The 22,223-nt window shown below is 46.0% G+C and overlaps 1 protein-coding gene and 1 long non-coding RNA gene across 2 annotated transcripts in view; one reads left to right on the top strand and one right to left on the bottom strand.

Annotated features, from left to right (window-relative positions):
* ZFHX3 (zinc finger homeobox 3) overlaps nt 1-22,223 on the top strand; it is a 233,639-nt gene that overhangs the window by 207,692 nt on the left and 3,724 nt on the right. The window contains exons 6-9 of the mRNA XM_029925069.1: nt 2,098-2,231; nt 2,393-2,593; nt 13,775-13,877; nt 15,047-20,455. Of these exons, the coding sequence (XP_029780929.1) occupies nt 2,098-2,231; nt 2,393-2,593; nt 13,775-13,877; nt 15,047-20,455 (5,847 nt within the window). The remainder of the gene's footprint in view (nt 1-2,097; nt 2,232-2,392; nt 2,594-13,774; nt 13,878-15,046; nt 20,456-22,223) is intronic.
* On the bottom strand, nt 1,046-21,127 carry LOC115280281. The gene is made up of 3 exons (XR_003903731.1): nt 20,939-21,127; nt 13,748-13,897; nt 1,046-2,199 (listed from the first exon to the last, which is right to left on the bottom strand). It is a non-coding gene; the product is annotated as an uncharacterized LOC115280281 (long non-coding RNA).

Below are 22,223 nucleotides of genomic sequence, written 5' to 3'. Positions count from 1 at the left end.
GCTTTTGAACTGTTAATATAGAGAGGAGAACCAGTAAGCAAAAATGAAAAGTGATGGAAAATGAGGAGCCCTCGGGGAATCAAGGGGCGCTTAAGTCCCCGAACCGTTAGTGAAGGACTCCTGTTGTGGGCGTTTTCAGGCAGGGCCATCACACTGGGAGGTTGAAAACCTGCGACACAGGGTTCCTGTGCGGGGCCAGGAGATGGGAAGCGGGCCCTGGGGGAGCCGGTCTAGGAGGTTACAGCACCTAGTTAATCGGCAGCCATCCCATCACATTAAATACCCAGCCGTCATGTATTACCTTTCAAGTGAAAATGAATAACTCCCATTAAGAGCAAAATGGGTTTGAAGTCGATTCGAGACAGATTAAAGTACTGTTATGAATGTGTGTGTTGGGAGGGGGAGGGGTCTGTGTATAAAATGCTTGTCCTTGTACTTTTTAAATAATAGATGCCCTACAAACTTATGCAGACCAGGTTACCAAGATACTGGGGTTTAAAGGTCACAAGATGTGCATTCTGGGAAGAGCATCAACTTCCTGGAATATTTCCTGCATTGAGCAATTCTTTCTTCAAAATTATTTGTGGCCTTATGATTTTAATGAATAAAATTGATCTTCTAAAATTGTTTATTAAAGCGTGCATTTATAATGACAGCATCTTGGTATCCATGTCAGAACAAATTTTCAAAGCTGAGCATAAAGTAGAAACATGAGCTAGGTAACTAGACCGGGTGATACAGACAGCATTTGCACTTAAGAGTAAAAATTAGGCTTTCTGAACCAAGGACCTCAATAGCGAGCCCAGTTCTTTTTCATTGAAGGGAATGGGTAGATATTTCTCACCACCATTTTTGGGATTGAAAAAAAATTTTTTTTAATGTTCTGTTTATTTTTGATACAGAGAGAGACAGAGCATGAGAGGGGGAGGGGCAGAGAGAGGAGGAGACACAGAATGGGAAGCAGGCTCCAGGCTCTGAGCTAGCTGTCAGCACAGAGCCTGATGCGGGGCTCGAACCCACGAACGTGAGATCTGACCTGAGCCGAAGTTGGAGGCTTAACTGACTGAGCCACCCAGGCGCCCCCATTTTTGGGATTTTAAAAATCATTTGTGATAGAACCAACCCCCAGATACTGACCAGGTTTTGGGATGACTACATCTACTTCTGTTGGGATTTGTGTTTACGATGGAGAAGCCCTGCTGATCCTTGTTGAGCCTTTAACCCAGCGGGTTTCTTATCAGAATTTTCCACATTCTTTTCCATGTTTCAGAGAACTCCTTCTACCCACATTTCTCTACCTGCTGTTTGCTTCTTAAGTCTCATGTGACCTTTCTCATTAATGGATGTTTTGGTCGTTTTGTTGGTGAAATGGGGCATGGTTTGGGCAAGCAGAGAGGAGACTTTCCCTCTCACCAGCCACTTGGAATAAACCCTTGTGTCTGGGGCATTGGCCAGATTATATGTTGGATTCATGCCCTACCTCCTCCACTCTTCAATTATTTTTCCCCCCAAAGCAGGTTACTAAACCCAAACTTGATTTTTTCCACCAAGTATTTGTATGTGGATATCCATGTGAACCATGTGAACAAGTCACATGTGTCACGTCTTCTGTGATGTGCTGTGGTGTGATTCCAAGAGCTGGGAAAATCTAGTTGGGCTCACGTAGTTGAGGACTTCTTAGAAGGCAGAGTGCGTCTGGGGTGCTCGGGTTGACTAGCCATTTGCAGAGCCACTGGTGAGACTTTCCTGCCCACTCGCAGCCCTACTGCCCCCTGTAGGCCAGCAGATTGTGTCCTTACTGGGGAGAGTCAGAGCACACCGAATTTAGCTTAATCCAGCTCCGAGCCTTGTAGTCCATTTATCTTTTTTCTTAGCGTTTAGTTGTTAAAATAGTGACAGAAATTCATGGGGGGAAACGGAACACTTGCTTCTTTCCCAGCGCGCTTGGTAAGTCAGTCCGGATGCTCATCCTACTTGAATTTTGGTGTTTCAAGAAAATCCTGTGCTATAAATGAATGTTGATTTTCACCCAGCACAAACCCTCTGGGAGCTGGCCTGGTCTGGCTGCTGTAGCGCATCGTCTGCTTTTCCTTCTAGCGTCGTCCAGCCAAGCAGAGAAGGAGCTGACAGATTCTCCTGCGACCTCCAAACGCATCTCCTTCACAGGTAGCTCGGAATCTCCTCTCTCTTCGAAGCGACCTAAAACAACAGAGGAGACCAAGTCAGAGCAGGTGAGACCGGAAGGGGCTCTGCTGGTGGAGGGTGGGGGTTGGGGGTGGGGAGAGCGTTCTAGACAGCGGGGAACACACTCCTGAATGGGTGGGCTTGGGGCAGACACAGACCCTGGTGGGAATGGACGATTCAGCCAGAGGGATGGGTGTGTCCCCCACAGATGTACCAGTGTCCCTACTGCAAGTACAGCAACGCCGACGTCAACCGGCTCCGGGTGCATGCCATGACACAGCACTCCGTGCAGCCCATGCTGCGCTGCCCCCTGTGCCAGGACATGCTCAACAACAAGATCCACCTCCAGCTGCACCTCACCCACCTCCACAGCGTGGCGCCCGACTGCGTGGAGAAACTCATTATGACGGTAAGGCAGCCGGCGCAAGACTCGTGGCTTCTCTTTCCCAAGAGGTCGAAGGCAATGCAGTCACCTGGGCGAGGTTCTGTATTGTTGGGTGAGAAAGCCCGTGTAGAGCTGGAAGTGCGAAAAATGGCCCTAGACGTCTGTTCTCCTGTATCTGCCTTGAGCTGGGCACGGCCAGCGTATGACTGTGGCCCAAAGCATTGAATATGGATGTGTCTTTCCACGTCCCTTTATTATCCTCCCTCTTGGTCTGACGCAGAGATCAGCTAACCATTTACATAAAGAAACTATTAAGACCCTGCAAATCTTCAGTAAGTTGGTCATGTTCTAGGTTGCTCTTAGTCTCATCTCATCCTCACAACTGCCTTGTTTAAAAAAATGAGTTGGACATGTTCACATTAACAGCTGCGGAAACTGAGGCTAGGAGTGGTTAGATGACTTGATGCCACTTGAAGTGGCAGGGTTGAAATTTGAACGCACATGCTCCAGCTCTAGGGGTGTGACCCTTTAATGCGGGCGTTTCTCAAGCAGATGCCTGGGTTCTCAGAGCAGAATGGTCAGTGGGATAGCACGTGTTGACTCATGGACGAGGGCTTTGCATGTTGCACAGACTGTTGCCGCAGGTTTTAAAAGCATGGCTCCGAGGCTACTGCAGCATGGCCCAGAAGGTTGGTGTCAAGGATTAATTGTAATGCGAAAAGTTTCCAGATTTCACAGGTGATACCAGTATCCTGCTTTTCTATATATGATGGGGCTGCTGTGCAAGCCCATTCCTGATCACTGGAGAAAAAACTACCAAAGAGAATTATTCTCACCTCTAACTTATTTCGACAATGGAGTTATAGGTTAATCTGATTGCCTTTTCATGTAAAGATTCCCAGAGAGGTAGTTGGTTCAGAATTCCATGTTATGACGTGCAGGTCAGAGACATATAACCTCTAGGCATTTCCTATTCCATTTGTTTGTGCAAGATTAATGAATAATGTTCTAAGTGATGTTTAGTCATGGGGAACACATATTTGATAATGCATCAAGAGAACTCGAGCAGCCAATAGGAAACGTGAAGGTGAGCTAGCAAAAGTTTCATCTCAGAGATCATTCAAGTATAAATTCCCTTTCCGTGGGTGTTTTCAAATAGACTGATGAACACTGTGTAAGGATTCTCTGTGAGTGGAGACCTTTTTTTGGATGGGTGGGTTTCTGTGTTATAGGTATTGGTGTTCTCACCAGCCTTGGAAATAACACGGGGATTTTCTCAGGCCTCATCATGCTTCTCACTGATGGCCTGGAACCATAGGAGCCTGAAGGAACAGAGAGTGATGTGGGAAGCATTTTTAGTCCTTAATAACATCTTTTTTTCTTTTGCTCAGGTGATTGTTTTTCCTGTTTGATATAAATCTGGTCTAGGAAATACAAGCCTATAATAATCTGTATGACTGGTTTACATTAAACAGTAGGTTTCACTTATACATACCTAGGGACTAGAATATAACTTATACTTCAAATATCCATTGTTTGTCATAGTTTTATAACCATGAAAGTAAGGTGCATTTCATTACGTAACTGAGTATGATGGTCATTATGCATCTTCCTCATTTACCAGTGGAGTCTTCAAGGACAACATGTAACTACTGCGTTCCTGGGGTACCAGTCCCTAAGATATTTCTGGATGTTACTAACTAGCACCTTCTCAGCGGTGATTCTCGACCTTTTGAGAGACTGATAAAAGTGATTCCGTAGCCTTACTGGGTTATTCTATACATAGTAAAGTGGAACAACCACTGTTAAGACCACCTTTGAATACTCTGCATATACAAAACTGTGTATAAATGCCGGGGAGCATAAGAATACCTTAAACTTCATACATGGAACCAGGTTTATAAACCCTGTTCTAGAAGAAACACAGAACATAATTATGCAGGAGAAGCGTGATCCTTGAAAGAGTTGCATGTGGTACCCTGTGTACCTCCTCTTCCCACAGCGGACAGTGGAGATACCTTCTACAGAAATGTAGACTTTTTTTTTTTAAGCTTTTTTAAAACTCCACTATAGTTAACAGTGTTATATTAGTTTCAGGTGTACAAAATGTATTCTTAATTCCTTTAACCTATTTCCCCATCCCCCCACTTCCCCTCTGGTAACCAACAGTTTGGTCTCTATAGTTAAGAGTCTTTTTCTTGGATTGCCTCCTTCCCCACCCCCACCCCCAGCTTTGTTCATCTGATTTGTTTCTTAAATTCCACAGAGAAGTGAAATCGTGTGGTATTTGTCTTTCTCTGACTTATTTTGCTTAGCATTACACTTTCTAGATCCATCCATGTTGCAGCAAAGGGCAAGATTTCGTTCTTTTTTTATGGCTGAGTAATATTCCATTGTGTATATATACACCAGTAGTACTCCACTGGGTATATACACCACAGCTTCTTTATCCATCCAGCTATCGATGGACACTTAGGTTGCTTCCATAGTCTAGCTATTGCAAGTAATGCTGTAATAAACATAAGGGTACTTACCTCCTTTCAGATAAGTGTTTTTGTATTCTTTGTGTAAACACTCAGTGGTATGATTACTGGATCATAGGGTAATTCTGTTTTTAACTTTTTGAGAAACCTCCATGCTGTTTTCCACAGTGACTGTACCAGTTTGCATTCTCACCAACAGTGCCTGAGGTTTCCTTTTTCTCAATGTCCTTACCAACACTTGATCTTTTTTGTTTTTGATTGTAGCCATTCTAGCAGGTGAGGTGGTATCTCATTATAATTTTGATTTGCATTTCCCTGATGACGCGTGGTGTTGAGCATCTTTTCATGGGTCTGTTAGCCATCTGTTACCTCTTTGGGGAAATGTTTGTTCATGTCTTTTGCCCATTTTTTAATTGGTTTATATTTTGGGGGGTGTTGGGTTATATAAGCTCTTTACCTATTTTGGATACTAACCCTTTATGGGATATGTCATTTGCAAATATCTTTTCCCATATAGCAGCCTGTCTTTTTAGTTTTGATCCTTCACTGGAAGGAAGTGAAGTCTTTTATTTTGATGTAGTTCCAAGAATTTATTTTTTCTTTTACTTCCCATGCCTCTGGAGACCTGTCTAGAAAAATGCTGCTATGGCCAGTGTTAGGGAAATTACTGCCTGTGCTCTGTCAAATAATTTTTATGGTTTCAGTTCATGCATTTAGGTCTTTCCTCCATTTTGAATTTAAGTTTTGTATGGTGTAAGGAAGTGATCCGGTTTCATCCTTTTGCATGTTGCTGCCCAGCTTTCCCAACACCATTTGTTGAAGAGATTCTCTTTTCCCATTGCATATTCTTTCCTCCTTTGTCAGAGATTAATTGACCATGTGATTCTGGGTTTTCTATTCTGTCTCATTGATCTTTGTGTCTTTTTTTGGTGCCAGTACCATGCTGCTTTGATTACTACAGTTTTGTAGTATAACTTGAAGTATGGAATTGTGAGATCTCTAATTCTTGTTCAAGAATTCCTTTGACAATTCAGAGTCTTTTGTGGTTCCATACAAACTTTAGGGTTGCTTGTGGAAAATGTTGGTATTTTGATAGGGATTGCAATAAATGTGTGGATTGCTTTGAGTAGTATAGACATTTTAACAGTATTTGTTCTCCCAATCCATAAGCATGGAATGTCTTTCCATTTCTTTATGTTGTCTTCAATTTCTTTCATCAGTGTTTTATTACAGTTTTCAGAGTACAGGTCTTTTACCTTCCTGGTTATGTGTATTCCTAGGTACTTTATTATGTTGGGTGCAATTATAAATGCGATTGTTTTCTTAACTAGAAATGTAGACATTTCTGAAAAGTGTGCAAATTGTGGGAAACATACTGATTAAAGGAAGTCACTTTGCTGGTAGCAAGAGAAAGTTAGTGGATTCAGAAACAAAGTTGAAAGTTATGAGAAATATTATCATATGAGGGTTTCACTCTTTACTTAAAGGTATGTATAAAGAGGGTTTGATACCCTCTCTCTGCATGAGAAGATGGAGTTATTGCATGGTTGTCAGTTTTGAATTGGTTTTTCATGCTCTGAAGATGGTTTGCAGGGAGGTGCTGAAGCATTTCCACCTTGATCCTTTAGTTCAGCAGGAAAAGATGAGCAATCAGGATTAGAGGAGAATTGGTGGCCATAGCTCAGGGGAAACTCAAAATCCTGTTGGAGGACTGGAGTTTGTCCTGATGAATTAAAACAAATGTCCCTGTTCTTCCTCTGGAAAGTTTGGTGTTAAAATGAAATTAGTAATTGTTTTATAACCAGGTGATTATAATAAACCTTTGGTGACAATCGTGCTCCTGGGGGGCATTGTACTGTAATTCTATTAGAAAATTGGCCATTAAAAAGTATTAGTTGGGCTTTCTGACTGTATATCTGTTTGTTCCTAGTCAGCTGGAGCAGGAAACTCTCAAAACAGCATGATGAAAAATGTCCCACAAATCAGAGCTCCAGTTTTAAAAGCGTATCATTAAAGAATGGCCTGTGTATAGTCATTCATTCTCCAAAAGGAGAAAGTTGCCTGCTGAGTCCCCAGGTGGCTAGGATGAATGGCGGTGAGAGGACTGGGTCTCCCTCCTCACCAGGTGATTTGACTGTTAGCTGTGCTTTGCTGTAGAATAGGAAAAGCCGGCGAAATCCACCATATAGACAATTCTTGGTAGACATCGGGTATGTCGAGGGATTTAAAGCTATAAATTCTGATAAACATTTTCTGCTGTCTGGGTCCCAGGTCGCAAGGTTTGGCTTGAATTGGGTTTCAGTTCTTCTAAAAGTAAATTTCACCCTGATAAATGGAAATAGATTACCTTCTACACAATGTCTTTCCGTTCAGTTGTAAATGGAGAGTGTTTTGAGGAGGCTTCATTTAATAATACCTTATCAGACAGCTTTCAGGAACCTGCAGTGTCTAATATGTCTGTTGCTATGGTAACAGCTGCTTGCTTATGCTCTGCATCTCATATCTGCGTCTTCCATGGGCCTCTTTCTCTTTACCGATGAAGGGGCTTGAAAAATATTCTCCACTGGGAACAACTGCAGCTCTGGTCCTCCACTATGGAAACTGCACCCGCAGCACTTCATTCTGCTTGGCCTATTGGAATCAGACCTCCAAAGAGTGTCTTTATACATGTCATGTGAAAGAAGAAAATCTATAAAGCTTATCTATAAAGCTTAAGGACTTTGAGACAAGTGCCCTTCCAGACCTGACTGAGCAGGCTGCCCCCAGTGTCTGCTCCACAGAACTGTCACCTTTTTTCAGAGAAGTTAAGAGATTCAAATTGGTGGGGATGTAGGAGCTGCTGTTCTGCGCCCTCATTTTCCTACCCTTTTGGGGGAAGGGCAGTTGAGGGTGAGGAAGCACAGGGGTGTGGCCCCTCCATGAGAAGTGTAGAGACCACCTACCATGCATTTCAATACTCTTAATTTATTCTAATTGATCACTATCCTTCTAAGTGACCGGACACACCACTGGGCTCCTGGAGCATTGATATGGGGAAATGGTTTTTGTTCCTTAGTCACTTAGCAAAATATGATCTCATGGCAGAAATGGGGATAGGCTCCTGAGCAGCCCAGGAACACCTTTTTCTCTAGCCCCTTCTCTCATCTCCCTTCCGTACGTAGTTCTTAGTTATCCTGTCTTTTCTGAACGTGCACAGGTTTCGCTTCTCTGCTTCTGGCCCTGCACACTGTGTTGCCAGCAGTGTTCCCTCTGCAATAGTTTGTCTCCTGTGACTTCTTTCAGTCATTGTCTGTCTCCCTGTGCATCTGTGGGCCTCTGGGACAGGCTGGCTGTCTGCCCCCCCCCCCCCCACCAGCTGGGGCCGCGGGCGGCCACTAGTCCTGGGGTTTTTGCACCTGCGTGGGTACCAGCTCTCTCACTTTGTCTCTATCTCAGAGGAAGGTAATGAAAATAATCGGGCTTCATTAATTCCAAGCCCTGTGAGATGATAGCCATTTGGAGCCTGTTTGCCAATTAGATGGTCTAAATTAGAAGTGACCTTGGTATACTGCCACTGCTTGCCTCTCGGAGTCTAATGAAGCTTTTCTCTCCAATCCATTCTCCTCCTCAACTCTCTATTCTGTCACCCTGTGTGGCTGTGTGTGTTAACTCTTCCTGTATTTCCCGTTCTCCTACTCACCTCCTTTTGTTTTGTCTTTGATTCTTGGTTTTTAATCTCTGCTTAGGGCTATGGTATTTTCTGGTCCACATGAATGTGAAGATGGCCTTGCAGTTCTTCCTCATGAGTTTTAGGTTCTCACACAAAGACAGATCACCACACAGAAACCAATTTAGAAAGGAAACAAGAAAGAGAGAAAGCAGACCCTCTAGCCTCCGTGTGCCAGTGCCCAGGCTGGCACGTTTGGAAGGGAGAACAGTTCTGCTGCCAGGAGGGCTCTGGATTGCTCCCTGCAGCAGTGCAGGCACCAGCGGGCAGGCTCCCGCGGTGGCCGCTGCAGAAATGAGCAGCCTGCAGACATACCACTAGCTAGAGTGCTGAGCTCCCGAAGCAGCTGGAGTTGAACTTCAGTTTTTTAACAGAAACAGTCCCTTATTTATAAGGATGCAGAGACAGGCCAGGTCTGCGTCAGGAAGGCCTGTGTTTGAGGCTTTCCTGTCATCTCCTTCCATCTGAGGTGGTTGATTCTATTAATTTCACTGACAAGTTAAAGATTTGAGGCTTCCTTGGGAGTATGTTTTGTCAAATGTATTTTTTCACTTGGAATAGTGAACCTTTCAGAAAGATCCGCTACTTAGGTGAACAACACTAAGGGTGTCAGAATGAGGGTCTCAGAGAAACTAGGTTCAATGCATTTTCTAAAAGTATCTTGGCTTTCCAGCACGTGGAACATGTGACTTGTATGAGTTAAGCTCAGACAAGGTGGCCTTGGGCAGTACATTGGCACGGACAGTCCCATGGGAAGTTAGCATGGTATATACCCTTTGGCTGCTCAGGGTGCCGTATGCGGCCATTCCACATCCATGACCTGGAGAAAGCAGGAAACGAGGAAGGGTTCTTACAACTCTGGCTTCTTCCACCAAGAAAGAATAAGTACCAGGAGCTCCTCCCAAATGTCATTGTGGGGACTAGGCCCACATCCAAGCCTCTGCATTTTATAAGGAGTGTCGTTGGGGCTTTAGAGTTCACTCCCCTGATAGAAACTTCAAAAGCATCAAGTCATAATCTGGAAAAACGGTGAACCAAACAGAGGTACCAACTATTTATGAACCTATGTCTCCTCTCCTGGTAGTTTAAGGACAGTTAACTTGAGTCCATGGATTTTTCACTAGGGAGCCTTGATGTCCTGAAATTACCTGCTCCCGTCTCTGTGTGAAAGTACGTTTTTAGGCATCTGCAGCCTTCATCAGGTTTTCTAAGGAGGTTATGGTCTCCAAAAGGTTATTTATTCTGACATATGAGCTTCTTGGGCACAGGGACTCTGTCTCACCTCATCTTAGCAAGCGTACAGGGACTCTGTACGATTCTAGGGAGTGATGGTCAAGTGGATGGGTGAGCAGAGTCACTTGAGGCCCTTCCTTCTCCACAACGAAGTTGTTTTGAAACTGCTTAAACTTGAAGACATTCAGTGTCAGCGTGGAACTCTTTTATTTCTATTGTTGTTATGAGAATTGCTTAAACTTCAGTATTTCTGGCATCAGAGCAGAACTCCCTATTTCTTTTGTATATATGATATGTGTTTACTTGTTAGGAAGATGTCCGAGCCTGTTTTCTCTCAGTACCCCTGCTGTGATGGTTAGTTCTCCTGCATTCCCATCAACTCTGAAGACTCTGGGGGGAATGTGTGTGGTATCTAGAAGACGACCTTAGAACTGCCCGTTGCATGGCCAAGGCCAGGCTAAAAGTATGTTAGCTAATTTGACAATAAATTATTTAAAAAATCAAGACCTATCAGAGAAATATAACCTAAGAAAAAAGTCACCTTCAGTGGTTTCTGGTCCCCTCTGTACGTTGACTTCGGGGGACATAATTTAACATATTCAGTGTTGATGGGTGTATAGATTATGAGAAGACTCAATCTATATGGATGGAATAGTGAAATGTAGAAAGTATAGTTGTTTGTACCAATTGTGTTCTGACATTTGGCAAACCTGAAACTTTTTGTTTGGCTTTTGAGTCTGGGATGGAGTAGAAGTTGGATGAGGGAGGGAGGAAAGCGCATAGGCATGCGTTTGCTTTCTCTGCAGGGGGAGGTGGTGCCGTCCTGTTACTCGAGGGCCGCTGTGCTCAGGCACATCTGGGACGGTCCTACACGCTCCGATGCACCTAGCAAAGGGGGGGTCTTCACGAAACGGTGCTCAGCTCACCCGAGGGGCTGCCTTTCCCGGCTGCGCTCCCAGAGGAGTGCCTTTCAGCTATTCATCAAAGGCTGTGGCTAGGGCGGTCCGAACCCTCCACACAATCTGGTAGTCAGGACCAGAAACAACAAGGTGGAGGATGCCAAGGCAAGTGTCGAAGGAACGCTGCCTTTGGCCAACTCTCCTTTTCCTCACTGAGCTGTTGGCTGGACTACAGCCAACAGAGTTGGATGTTGCAGAGTTTGAGTGAAAATCTTTGGAAACTAGGGAGGAAAGGACACAGGCACAGGTCTTTAGTGTCTGAGGGCTGCTGTGGGGTGCTCCAGTAGCCGGTGCAGGAAAGAGGCTTCCGATTACAACCTCTGTTGTGACACAGGCGCATATACACCCCAGCAGACTTTCTGGATCCTCAGGATTCCCTTTAGGGAGATTCCTCTTTGCCTCCTGGGGATTTCTTGCCCATCAAAATTTTATATACGAAACCTTCCCCCCTCCACCCCAGACAATGTGGGGACACTACTTTTATCTACCTGCAACTTCTCATCTGTAATTACTTAAACACATATGGGGGTAAGACTTACAGGTTCGGAGGCCCAGATTAAGATGCAGAGGAGCATGTGAGGTTGATGATTATATTTCGGGAAGAGTTAATTGATGGAAGGTGAAGGCAGACAAAGAACCTCTGCTTACTGCCTTCTTGAATCCCAATCAGGAATTATGATTAAAGTCGCGGCGAGACAACAGAGGGCTGATGAATTGGTGTCTTTTTTTTTTTTTTCCTTTTTTGCCGTCATTCACACTTGATTGACTTCAACCTTTCAAGTGCAAAAGTCTCTCTTTTCCATTATTATTCGTAGCCATCTGAGTTTTTCTAATTAAAGTGTATGAAAACAATTACTGATCCGTCGTACTGAGTCTGTTAGAGGGGATGTCTGCCTTACTGTAATGCGTATAAAAAGCCCACAGTTTTCTATAATGATGTGCAGCTGAGGTGTTAGATAATTTTATTCTTTTTTACTCTGTAGGGCTTTTTTTTTTTTATTTCTCGTGATTCATTTTTCATAATTCCTAAAGATCCCTGGAAAGGACTGATCCTGCAGCTACAACCGAGAGAGGAGGTGGGGGGGAGTCTTTTTTCCTTTCCCTTTCTCCCCTTCTTGCCCCCAACCTCGTGCCCCACCCTCGGCTGAGGACTATAAATTAATCGGTGACCTTTCACTTCTTGGATTCCCGCTGGACTCCCCAACCACACTGGTCAGAAATGCTTTCTATTAAAAAGAAAATAGATGGAATGAGTTTGGCAATCTCTGCTCCATTCCTAACGATTCATCAACAGCGAGCCTTAACCAGCTGCTGACGAGCTTTGTGTGAGGGCCCAGATGTCTGCAAGCAGGAGTTCTGTGTCACACACATGCACCTGCTCTTCGTAAACATGAGCTTTCTCAGAACTGTTCTCCGTAGTGCCTGTGGCTTAATTTTTGTAACTTATCAGCATCCCGACTGTTGAAATTATTCTAATACCCGTAAAGGTATTGAGGTGTTACCTTTTTGGTGTTTCTGGGTTTCCCCTAGGACGGAACCTGTCAGCCGATATTTTGAGCAAGGCCAGGATCTTCAAACCATTAAAAATTAATAATTTATTTAAAATATTTAATTTTGAACAATAATTTAGGTGTTCCAGTCTTTGCAACTGCAAGTACAGATACTGGGCTACCTGTGTTTCCTGGGAAAAGAACTCCTTTAGGTAGGGGCGGATGCCATGTTGAAAGGCCAGGGGTGGGACAGTAGTTTCTGTTCACCTAATTTCTTAGTTTGTCATCGAACAGGAGACAATTTCTAATTCTGGTAGCAATATCCTTGCCTACTACCTTTCGGCCACATACCGGCCAAAGGGAATATTTCTTCTGTTTAAATGAAGAACATTGTATCCTTATGTTGGACTTGAGGGCTGCTTATCACATTAATGTTGGGTAAACGATGACTTATTTAGGCTCCTCCACCATCTGGCTGGAAAGTTTGTCTACAGAAATGTCTGAGTATCTGACCTAAAATTACAGTTCTTTCGATCCGGGCTGATTCTGGAATTGCTATATTAGTAAGCAAGAGCCACGTGGTCATGGTGGGGCTGCTCTGGTAGAGAATGCTGTGCAGGGCCCCCAGTGTGGCTGGGACATTGGACAGAGGTTCCCTCTGATGCTGAGTATCTCAGCCAGGATTTCCTTTGGAGTCTTTGCTTGAAGTCATAAAGAATGCTTGTTTGCACTTGATCTGGCTTCTAAAGGGTTACAAAATGTTGTTTCCTGGAGAATCTGCCAAAGTGTCTGCGTGTCCTTAGCCTTCTCTTTGTTCTGTTCTCTTCTTCTTACCCTTTCCTTCGCTCTTATTCCCCTCCTCTTCTTGCCTGAATACATTTTGAAAACAGTACTACAATGCTCCCTGTTTCAAGATTACAGTGTACTTTACTAGGTATGATTTAATTAGGGCCCTTATTATGTTTTCAGCAGCTTAAGGTGGGCCTTTCAACTTATCTACCTAATTGGTTGCACAAGAAGTTTCACAGCCCATGACAAAACATTGTCAGTGATCAAAGTCAAAATTCTGCATAAAGGAAAAATATTAATAATAAGATTATTCTTCAAGTGTGCACTGCTAATTATGTCCAGAATGTAACCGTAGAAACACTTTTGACTGATGTGAGCTTTGTCTAATAAACATGAATCTTCAGTGAGCTATGAAAAGTGACACTTCCAGCTTTATATTGGTGAAGGCTAATTTTGCTTATTAAATAATTTTTACACACTTCCCTATTTTGTGTCTCTTTCCTAGCCATTTGACTGACCTCATTTCTCTGCCTCTTATTTCTCAGGTGACCACCCCTGAGATGGTGATGCCCAGCAGCATGTTCCTCCCAGCAGCTGTTCCAGATCGAGACGGGAACTCCAGTTTGGAGGAGGCAGGAAAGCAGCCTGGTTAGTGTCATTTTTGATCTCTAGAATGGAAAGAAAATGACATATTGGGTCAAAATTTTCACCGAGTAAGAGTGCCAAGAATCCTTTACAGTACTCCTAAGGTGAATGTAATGGATCAAGAGATGAGGTGCACGGATACTCCGACTCCTGGCATGTATTTGTACACGGTTTAAATGGTTCAAAGTGAGAGAAAAGGGGAGAACCAGTGGGATTTTGGAGGACACATGTCCCCTTAGACCATACATTTTGGAAGTGAATAACCAGAGACTCAGTCAACAGACCCATGCATGACTCACCGTTCTAAGCTGCTCAGCATTCATTCTCTGAGGACTTAATTATTAGGGACTTTCATACCACATGAGTGATTTTGGGGGCACTGGATTTGACGTCTCTCTAGGAGCTCCCTCTGCACAACGCTCTTTGAGTCGTCTGGGATTGCCTTAGAGCCCAGTGTAGAAAGAACATTGTTTTAGACATGGCTGCTGGTGCTGTGCTGGTTCGTAGCGAGTGGGTCATTAGGCCTCCATTTTTGAGGCTCTCCTACATCTTCCATCTCTTGTCGGCAGCTAAGATTTAGGTTGGGAAGACGGCAGCCACATTACTGGCTGGTCCACCTCCTCCTTAGAAGGTAGACAGCTGACTTTTTTAAAAAAGGGTCAGACTCTGTATGGGTGTGGGAAAAGTTGTTAACATCTCTTAATACTTGGCCACTTAATAGAGATTAAGCTTAAAAAATTCCACATTTTTTTGTATTACAATGCGACAGCAGTTATCTTAAATTCCCCCAGCCTAGGATGGCATTAATTCACAAATATAAAAAGGGAATCCAGTCTAAGATCAGTAACGTTCAAACCCATTCTTGAGAAATTCAAAATGCTGAGTCAAGCAACTGAAGGTTGTATAAGAGATCTGTGATATAAGACTGTTATGAGTGAAAGTTTTGTATTTCCTTTTACTTGTACCTTCTTTTTGGGTGCATGTGCTTAAAATATGCATTCTGCATTGCAGGGGCTCTGTGGAGAGAGTCTGTGTTCCCGTTGGGTATTTCCCTTATGATAGGATTCTGTATTTGTGAGGACTTCCTAGATAGATAGATAGCTCTAGGTGCCATCTTTGAAACACAGTCTTCTGTATCATTGGACTTGATGATAGATATCTATTTTTTACAGAAACCTCAGAGGATCTGGGAAAGAACATCTTGCCCTCTGTGAGCGCAGAGCACAGTGGAGACTTAAAACCTTCTCCTGCTGACCCAGGGGCTGTGAGAGAAGATTCAGGCTTCCTATGCTGGAAGAAGGGGTGCAACCAGGTTTTCAAAACTTCTGCCACCCTTCAGACCCACTTCAATGAGGTTCATGCCAAGCGGCCTCAGCTGCCTGTGTCAGATCGCCACGTCTACAAGTACCGCTGTAATCAGTGCAGCTTGGCTTTCAAGACCATTGAAAAGCTGCAGCTCCATTCTCAGTACCACGTGATCAGAGCTGCCACTATGTGCTGTCTTTGTCAGCGTAGTTTCCGAACTTTCCAGGCTCTGAAAAAGCACCTCGAGACCAGCCACCTGGAGTTGAGTGAGGCCGACATCCAACAGCTTTATGGTGGCCTCCTGGCCAATGGGGACCTCCTGGCAATGGGAGACCCTACCCTGGCTGAGGACCACACCATAATTGTTGAGGAAGACAAGGAGGAGGAGAGTGACTTGGAAGATAAACAGAGCCCAACAGGCAGTGACTCTGGGTCGGTACAAGAAGACTCAGGCTCAGAGCCAAAGAGAGCTCTACCTTTTAGGAAAGGTCCCAACTTCACCATGGAAAAATTTCTAGACCCTTCTCGCCCTTACAAGTGTACTGTCTGTAAGGAATCCTTCACTCAAAAAAATATCCTGTTAGTGCACTACAATTCTGTCTCCCACCTGCATAAGCTAAAGAGAGCCCTTCAAGAGTCGGCAACTGGTCAGCCAGAACCCACCAGCAGCCCAGACAACAAACCTTTCAAGTGTAACACCTGTAACGTGGCCTATAGCCAGAGTTCCACTTTGGAGATCCACATGAGGTCTGTGTTGCATCAAACCAAGGCCCGAGCAGCCAAGCTGGAGGCTGCAAGTGGCAATAGCAATGGGACTGGGAGTAGTAGCAGTGTCTCCCTGAGCTCCTCCACCCCAAGTCCTGTGAGCACCAGTAGCAGTAGCACCTTCACCACCACCAATCCAAGCAGTGCTGGCATCGCTTCGAGCTCCAACTTACTGAGCCAAGTGTCCGCAGAAAGCATAGGGATGCCGCCCCTGGGCAATCCCATCAGTGCCAACATCACTGCCCCTTCAGAGCCCAAGGAAGCCAATCGGAAGAAGCTGGCAGACATGATTGCATCCAGGCAGCAGCAGCAGCAACAACAACAAGCACAGACACTGGCCCAGGCCCAGGCCCAAGTTCAAGCTCACTTGCAGCAGGAGCTGCAGCAGCAGGCTGCCCTGATCCAGTCTCAGCTGTTTAACCCCACCCTCCTCCCTCACTTCCCCATGACCACAGAGACCCTGCTACAGCTCCAGCAGCAACAGCATCTCCTCTTCCCCTTCTACATCCCCAGTGCAGAGTTCCAGCTCAACCCCGAGGTGAGCTTGCCCGTGACCAGTGGGGCGCTCACGCTGACGGGGACGGGCCCGGGCCTGCTAGATGATCTGAAGGGTCAGGTTCAGATCCCACCGCAGAGCCACCAGCAGATCCTACAGCAGCAGCAAAGCCAGCTGTCTCTGTCCCAGAGTCATTCTGCCCTTCTGCAGCCAAGTCCGCACCCCGAAAAGAAAAACAAACTGATCGTCAAAGAAAAGGAAAAAGAAAGCCAGAGAGAGAGGGACAGTGCCGAGGTGGGAGAGGGCAACCCGGGACCCAAGGAATCGCTGCCGGACGCCTTGAAGGCTAAAGAGAAGAAGGAGTTGGCCCCAGCAGGTAGTTCTGAGCCTTCCATGCTCCCTCCACGCATCGCCTCGGATGCGAGGGGGAATGCCACCAAGGCTTTATTGGAGAACTTTGGCTTTGAGCTGGTCATTCAGTACAACGAGAACAAACAGAAGGTTCAGAAGAAGAATGGGAAGACTGAGCAGGGAGACAACCTGGAAAAGCTGGAGTGTGACTCCTGTGGCAAGTTGTTCTCTAACATCTTGATTTTAAAAAGTCATCAAGAGCATGTTCACCAAAACTACTTTCCCTTTAAACAGCTAGAGAGATTTGCTAAACAGTACCGAGAGCACTACGATAAACTGTACCCCCTGCGGCCCCAGACCCCGGAGCCCCCACCGCCCCCGCCCCCACCCCCTCCTCCACCCCCACTTCCCACAGCACCGCCTCAGCCGGCTTCCACGCCAGCCATCCCTGCATCAGCCCCACCTATCACGTCCCCAACGATCGCACCGACCCAGCCATCCGTGCCACTCACCCAGCTCTCCATGCCCATGGAGCTGCCCATCTTCTCACCGCTGATGATGCAGACAATGCCACTGCAGACCCTGCCGGCTCAGCTGCCCCCTCAGCTTGGACCTGTGGAGCCTCTGCCTGCGGACCTGGCCCAGCTGTACCAGCATCAGCTCAATCCAAGCCTGCTCCAGCAGCAGAACAAGAGGCCTCGCACCAGGATCACAGATGACCAGCTCCGGGTCCTGCGACAGTATTTTGACATTAACAACTCCCCCAGTGAAGAGCAGATCAAAGAAATGGCAGACAAGTCTGGGTTGCCCCAGAAGGTGATCAAGCACTGGTTCAGAAACACCCTCTTCAAAGAGCGGCAGCGTAACAAGGATTCTCCTTACAACTTTAGCAATCCTCCTATCACCAGCCTGGAGGAGCTTAAGATTGACTCCCGGCCCCCTTCGCCGGAACCTCAGAAGCAGGAGTACTGGGGAAGCAAGAGGTCTTCAAGAACAAGGTTTACTGACTACCAGCTGAGGGTCCTACAGGACTTCTTTGATGCCAATGCTTACCCAAAGGATGACGAATTTGAGCAACTGTCTAATTTACTGAACCTTCCAACCCGAGTCATAGTGGTGTGGTTTCAAAATGCCCGACAGAAGGCCAGGAAAAATTACGAGAATCAGGGGGAGGGCAAAGATGGAGAGCGGCGCGAGCTTACAAACGACAGGTATATTCGAACAAGCAACTTGAACTACCAGTGCAAAAAATGTAGCCTGGTGTTTCAGCGCATCTTTGATCTCATCAAGCATCAGAAGAAGCTGTGTTACAAAGATGAGGATGAGGAGGGGCAGGATGACAGCCAAAACGAGGACTCCATGGATGCCATGGAGCTCCTCACTCCCACCAGCTCCTCCTGCAGCACCCCAATGCCCTCCCAGGCGTATAGCGCCCCCGCACCACCGGCCAGCACAGCTTCCTCCGCTTTCTTACAGCTCACAGCGGAGGCTGAGGACCTGAAAACGGACGCGAGTGATGAGAAACCAAAGCAGGTGGAACCTCCCAGTGCACAGTCAAACCAAACCCAAGAAAAGCAAGGACAACCAAAGGTGGAGCTGCAGCAGCAAGACCAGCCAGACCAGAAGATAAACACAGCCCAGCAAAAGCTCCAACAGCTCACTTCCCCTGCTGTGTTACCACAGCCTCCTCCACAAGCACCCCCACCTCAGTGTCCCTTACCCCAGTCAAGCCCCAGTCCTTCCCAGCTCTCCCACCTGCCCCTCAAGCCCCTCCACACGTCAACTCCTCAACAGTTGGCAAACCTACCTCCACAGCTAATCCCCTACCAGTGTGACCAATGTAAGCTGGCATTTCCATCATTTGAGCACTGGCAGGAGCATCAGCAGCTTCACTTCCTGAGTGCACAGAATCAGTTCATCCACCCCCAGTTTTTGGACAGGTCACTGGATATGCCTTTCATGCTGTTTGACCCTAGTAACCCACTCCTGGCGAGCCAGCTGCTCTCTGGGGCTATACCTCAGATTCCAGCCAGCTCAGCCACTTCTCCTTCAACTCCAACCTCCACAATGAACACTCTGAAGAGGAAGCTGGAGGAAAAGGCCAGCGCAAGCCCTGGAGAAAATGACAGTGGGACAGGAGGAGAAGAACCTCAGAGAGACAAGCGTTTGAGGACAACTATTACACCAGAACAGCTAGAAATTCTGTATCAAAAGTATCTCTTAGACTCCAACCCAACTCGAAAGATGTTGGATCACATTGCGCATGAGGTGGGCTTGAAAAAACGTGTGGTGCAAGTCTGGTTTCAGAATACTCGAGCCCGGGAACGGAAAGGACAGTTCCGGGCTGTGGGCCCAGCCCAGGCTCATAGGAGATGCCCTTTTTGCAGGGCACTCTTCAAAGCCAAGACTGCCCTTGAGGCTCATATCCGGTCCCGGCATTGGCATGAAGCCAAGAGAGCTGGCTACAACCTCACTCTGTCTGCAATGCTCTTAGACTGTGATGGGGGACTCCAGATGAAAGGAGATATTTTTGATGGAACCAGCTTTTCCCACCTACCCCCAAGTAGTAGTGATGGCCCAGGTGTTCCCCTCTCACCTGTGAGTAAAACCATGGAGTTGTCTCCCAGAACTCTTCTTAGCCCTTCTTCCATCAAGGTGGAAGGGATTGAAGACTTTGAAAGCCCCTCCATGTCCTCAGTTAATCTGAACTTTGACCAAACGAAACTGGACAACGACGACTGTTCATCTGTCAACACAGCCATCACAGATACCACAACTGGAGACGAGGGCAATGCAGATAATGACAGTGCGACGGGAATAGCAACTGAAACCAAATCCTCCTCTGCACCCAATGAAGGGTTGACCAAAGCGGCCATGATGGCAATGTCTGAGTATGAAGATCGGTTGTCATCGGGCCTGGTCAGTCCAGCCCCAAGCTTTTACAGCAAGGAATATGACAATGAAGGTACAGTGGACTACAGTGAAACCTCAAGCCTTGCAGACCCCTGCTCCCCGAGTCCTGGTGCAAGTGGGTCAGCAGGCAAATCTGGAGACAGTGGGGATCGGCCAGGGCAGAAACGTTTTCGCACTCAGATGACCAATCTGCAGCTCAAAGTCCTCAAGTCATGCTTTAATGACTACAGGACACCCACCATGCTAGAGTGTGAGGTCCTGGGCAATGATATTGGACTGCCAAAGAGAGTTGTTCAGGTCTGGTTCCAGAATGCCCGAGCAAAAGAAAAGAAGTCCAAGTTAAGCATGGCCAAGCATTTTGGTATAAACCAAACAAGTTATGAGGGACCGAAAACAGAGTGCACTTTGTGTGGCATCAAGTACAGCGCTAGGCTGTCTGTACGTGACCATATCTTTTCCCAACAGCATATCTCCAAAGTTAAAGACACCATTGGAAGCCAGTTGGACAAGGAGAAAGAATACTTTGACCCAGCCACTGTACGTCAGTTGATGGCTCAACAAGAGTTGGACCGGATTAAAAAGGCCAATGAGGTCCTCGGACTGGCAGCTCAGCAGCAAGGGATGTTTGACAACGCCCCTCTTCAGGCTCTCAACCTTCCTACAGCATATCCAGCTCTCCAGGGCATTCCTCCTGTGTTGCTCCCCGGGCTCAACAGCCCCTCCTTGCCAGGCTTTACTCCATCCAACACAGGTGGGTTCTGTTCTAGGTGATTCTCATAGCATTAAACAGCTGCCCAATTAGCATTTTGTTCTGTGTCTACCACCCAAAACCTCTGAATGTTGGATAGGAAGAAGCTTCCCTTTCTACTTCTCTAACAGCAGCAAAACTTCTGGTCCCTTTCATTGAGTCTCCCTAGTTCTATTGAGTAGATGGTTCTGTCATGTGTCCTTCCCCCCCCCCCGTAGGAACAGTCTTCTCTGAAATCATTCTTATTTCCTGTGTTCAATACCACCACTAGGGTGTGTGCTACAGGGAAGCACTTGAGGGTCCTGGCATCCCAAATCCTGAGGTATTTTCAAGAAAAATGTCCTAGACCCTTCCAGGCAGTCTTTATGAAAATGTCACTCCCGTGGAGATATTTGTGGAAAATAGAAGATACTTGAATATCCTATTTCTGAAGTGTGCCCTTTGGAAACTGGTTCAAGGAAATTTAAATCAAGTCCTTGTTCTTACCTGTGGTTCCTGCCGCTGTTTTTAGAGAGCTGTTCTGGCAGAACTGCTGTCTGGAGGAAGTTCTCATATATGGACCTTTCTCCTGGTCTTCTTATCTAGCCAGAACAACTGTGCTGTATCAGTTTCTAGTGAGACTCCCCTTGTACTAGAATGCACTGACCAGGAATCTTGTATTGAGCAATATGGTTCTGAATCTCTGGAAAATTAGTGGCAAAAAAGATTAATGGTCATTTTAGGGGTCTTCTGTCACCCCTTCATTTCCTTTTGCCTATCTCTTTCTTTGCTCCCCTCAGGCCCGTAATTCACACATATACTTGGTACTCTTACTTTTATACTTAATAGGGAGTTTGATAATTTGCGCCCCTCTCTTGTTCCTTTGTCCTCACCTGTCTTCTCTGGAGTCGGCTCTCTTCCCTAAGTTGGACCTCCAGGATCCTGTGAAACATAGGCACAAGTCAGCGAGTTTCCCCCATGGCCTGCATTAACCACTGTACCTTTATCACAGGAGAGCCTTTTAGAGTTCCTCCTTGCCTCAAAACGTGTCCCTTTTCCCAGGGGTTGAAGCAGTGAAAGCTTTAAGATGTAGAAGTCATTGCTTAGATTTGTTGGCAAGTAATGTTGCAGAATTATGCAAAAGCCAACTAGACCTAAGCCAAGAATCAAGCTATGGGAAGTGTCTAGGACTGAATTACCCTTGCAGCTTCAGGACCTTGGCAGAAAGGCTTAGGATGGCCCAACATTTCATAATAATGTGACAAAAATTAGAATCAGAATGTCTGATCTATTCCCCTTGTTTTACAGATGAGAAAACTGAGGGCCAGAGAGGTCAAGACCATTCAGCAAGCTAGGGTAGGAGCCAGAGCTCCCACCCAGGCCTCCAGGCTCCCAGTGCTATGTGCTCCTTCCACAACACCCAATATGAGCCAGTCAGTCAACAGGTATATGTTTAGTGCTGCTCAGGTTCTCACCACTAAGAGTGGACTCAAGATAGAAAAACATGCTGTTACTTACTAGATGCAGCCAGGTGTGCCCTACTTACCCGGTACCATAGCTCCCAGGAGCACTGGATCTGGAATGGGGAAACAAACTTGTATTTATAAGTCAGTCCCAATGGTAAGCTCTTTAGATATGACGTTTCATTTAGTCCCTGCAACCATCTGTTGCAGAAGGTTGAAGTTCTGCACAGTCCATTGGCATCAGCCCACACAGCATCTGTGCGTCAAACAAAATCCATACTGCATCAGTTTGACTCCAAAGGTGCATGACAAGTTTCGGGGGCATGAAG

Source organism: Suricata suricatta, chromosome 16 (genome assembly GCF_006229205.1).
Source record: "Suricata suricatta isolate VVHF042 chromosome 16, meerkat_22Aug2017_6uvM2_HiC, whole genome shotgun sequence".
Classification (NCBI taxonomy): domain Eukaryota; kingdom Metazoa; phylum Chordata; class Mammalia; order Carnivora; family Herpestidae; genus Suricata; species Suricata suricatta.
The sequence above is the reverse complement of the archived record's forward strand: the minus strand, read 5'-3'. Positions and strand labels throughout refer to the sequence as shown.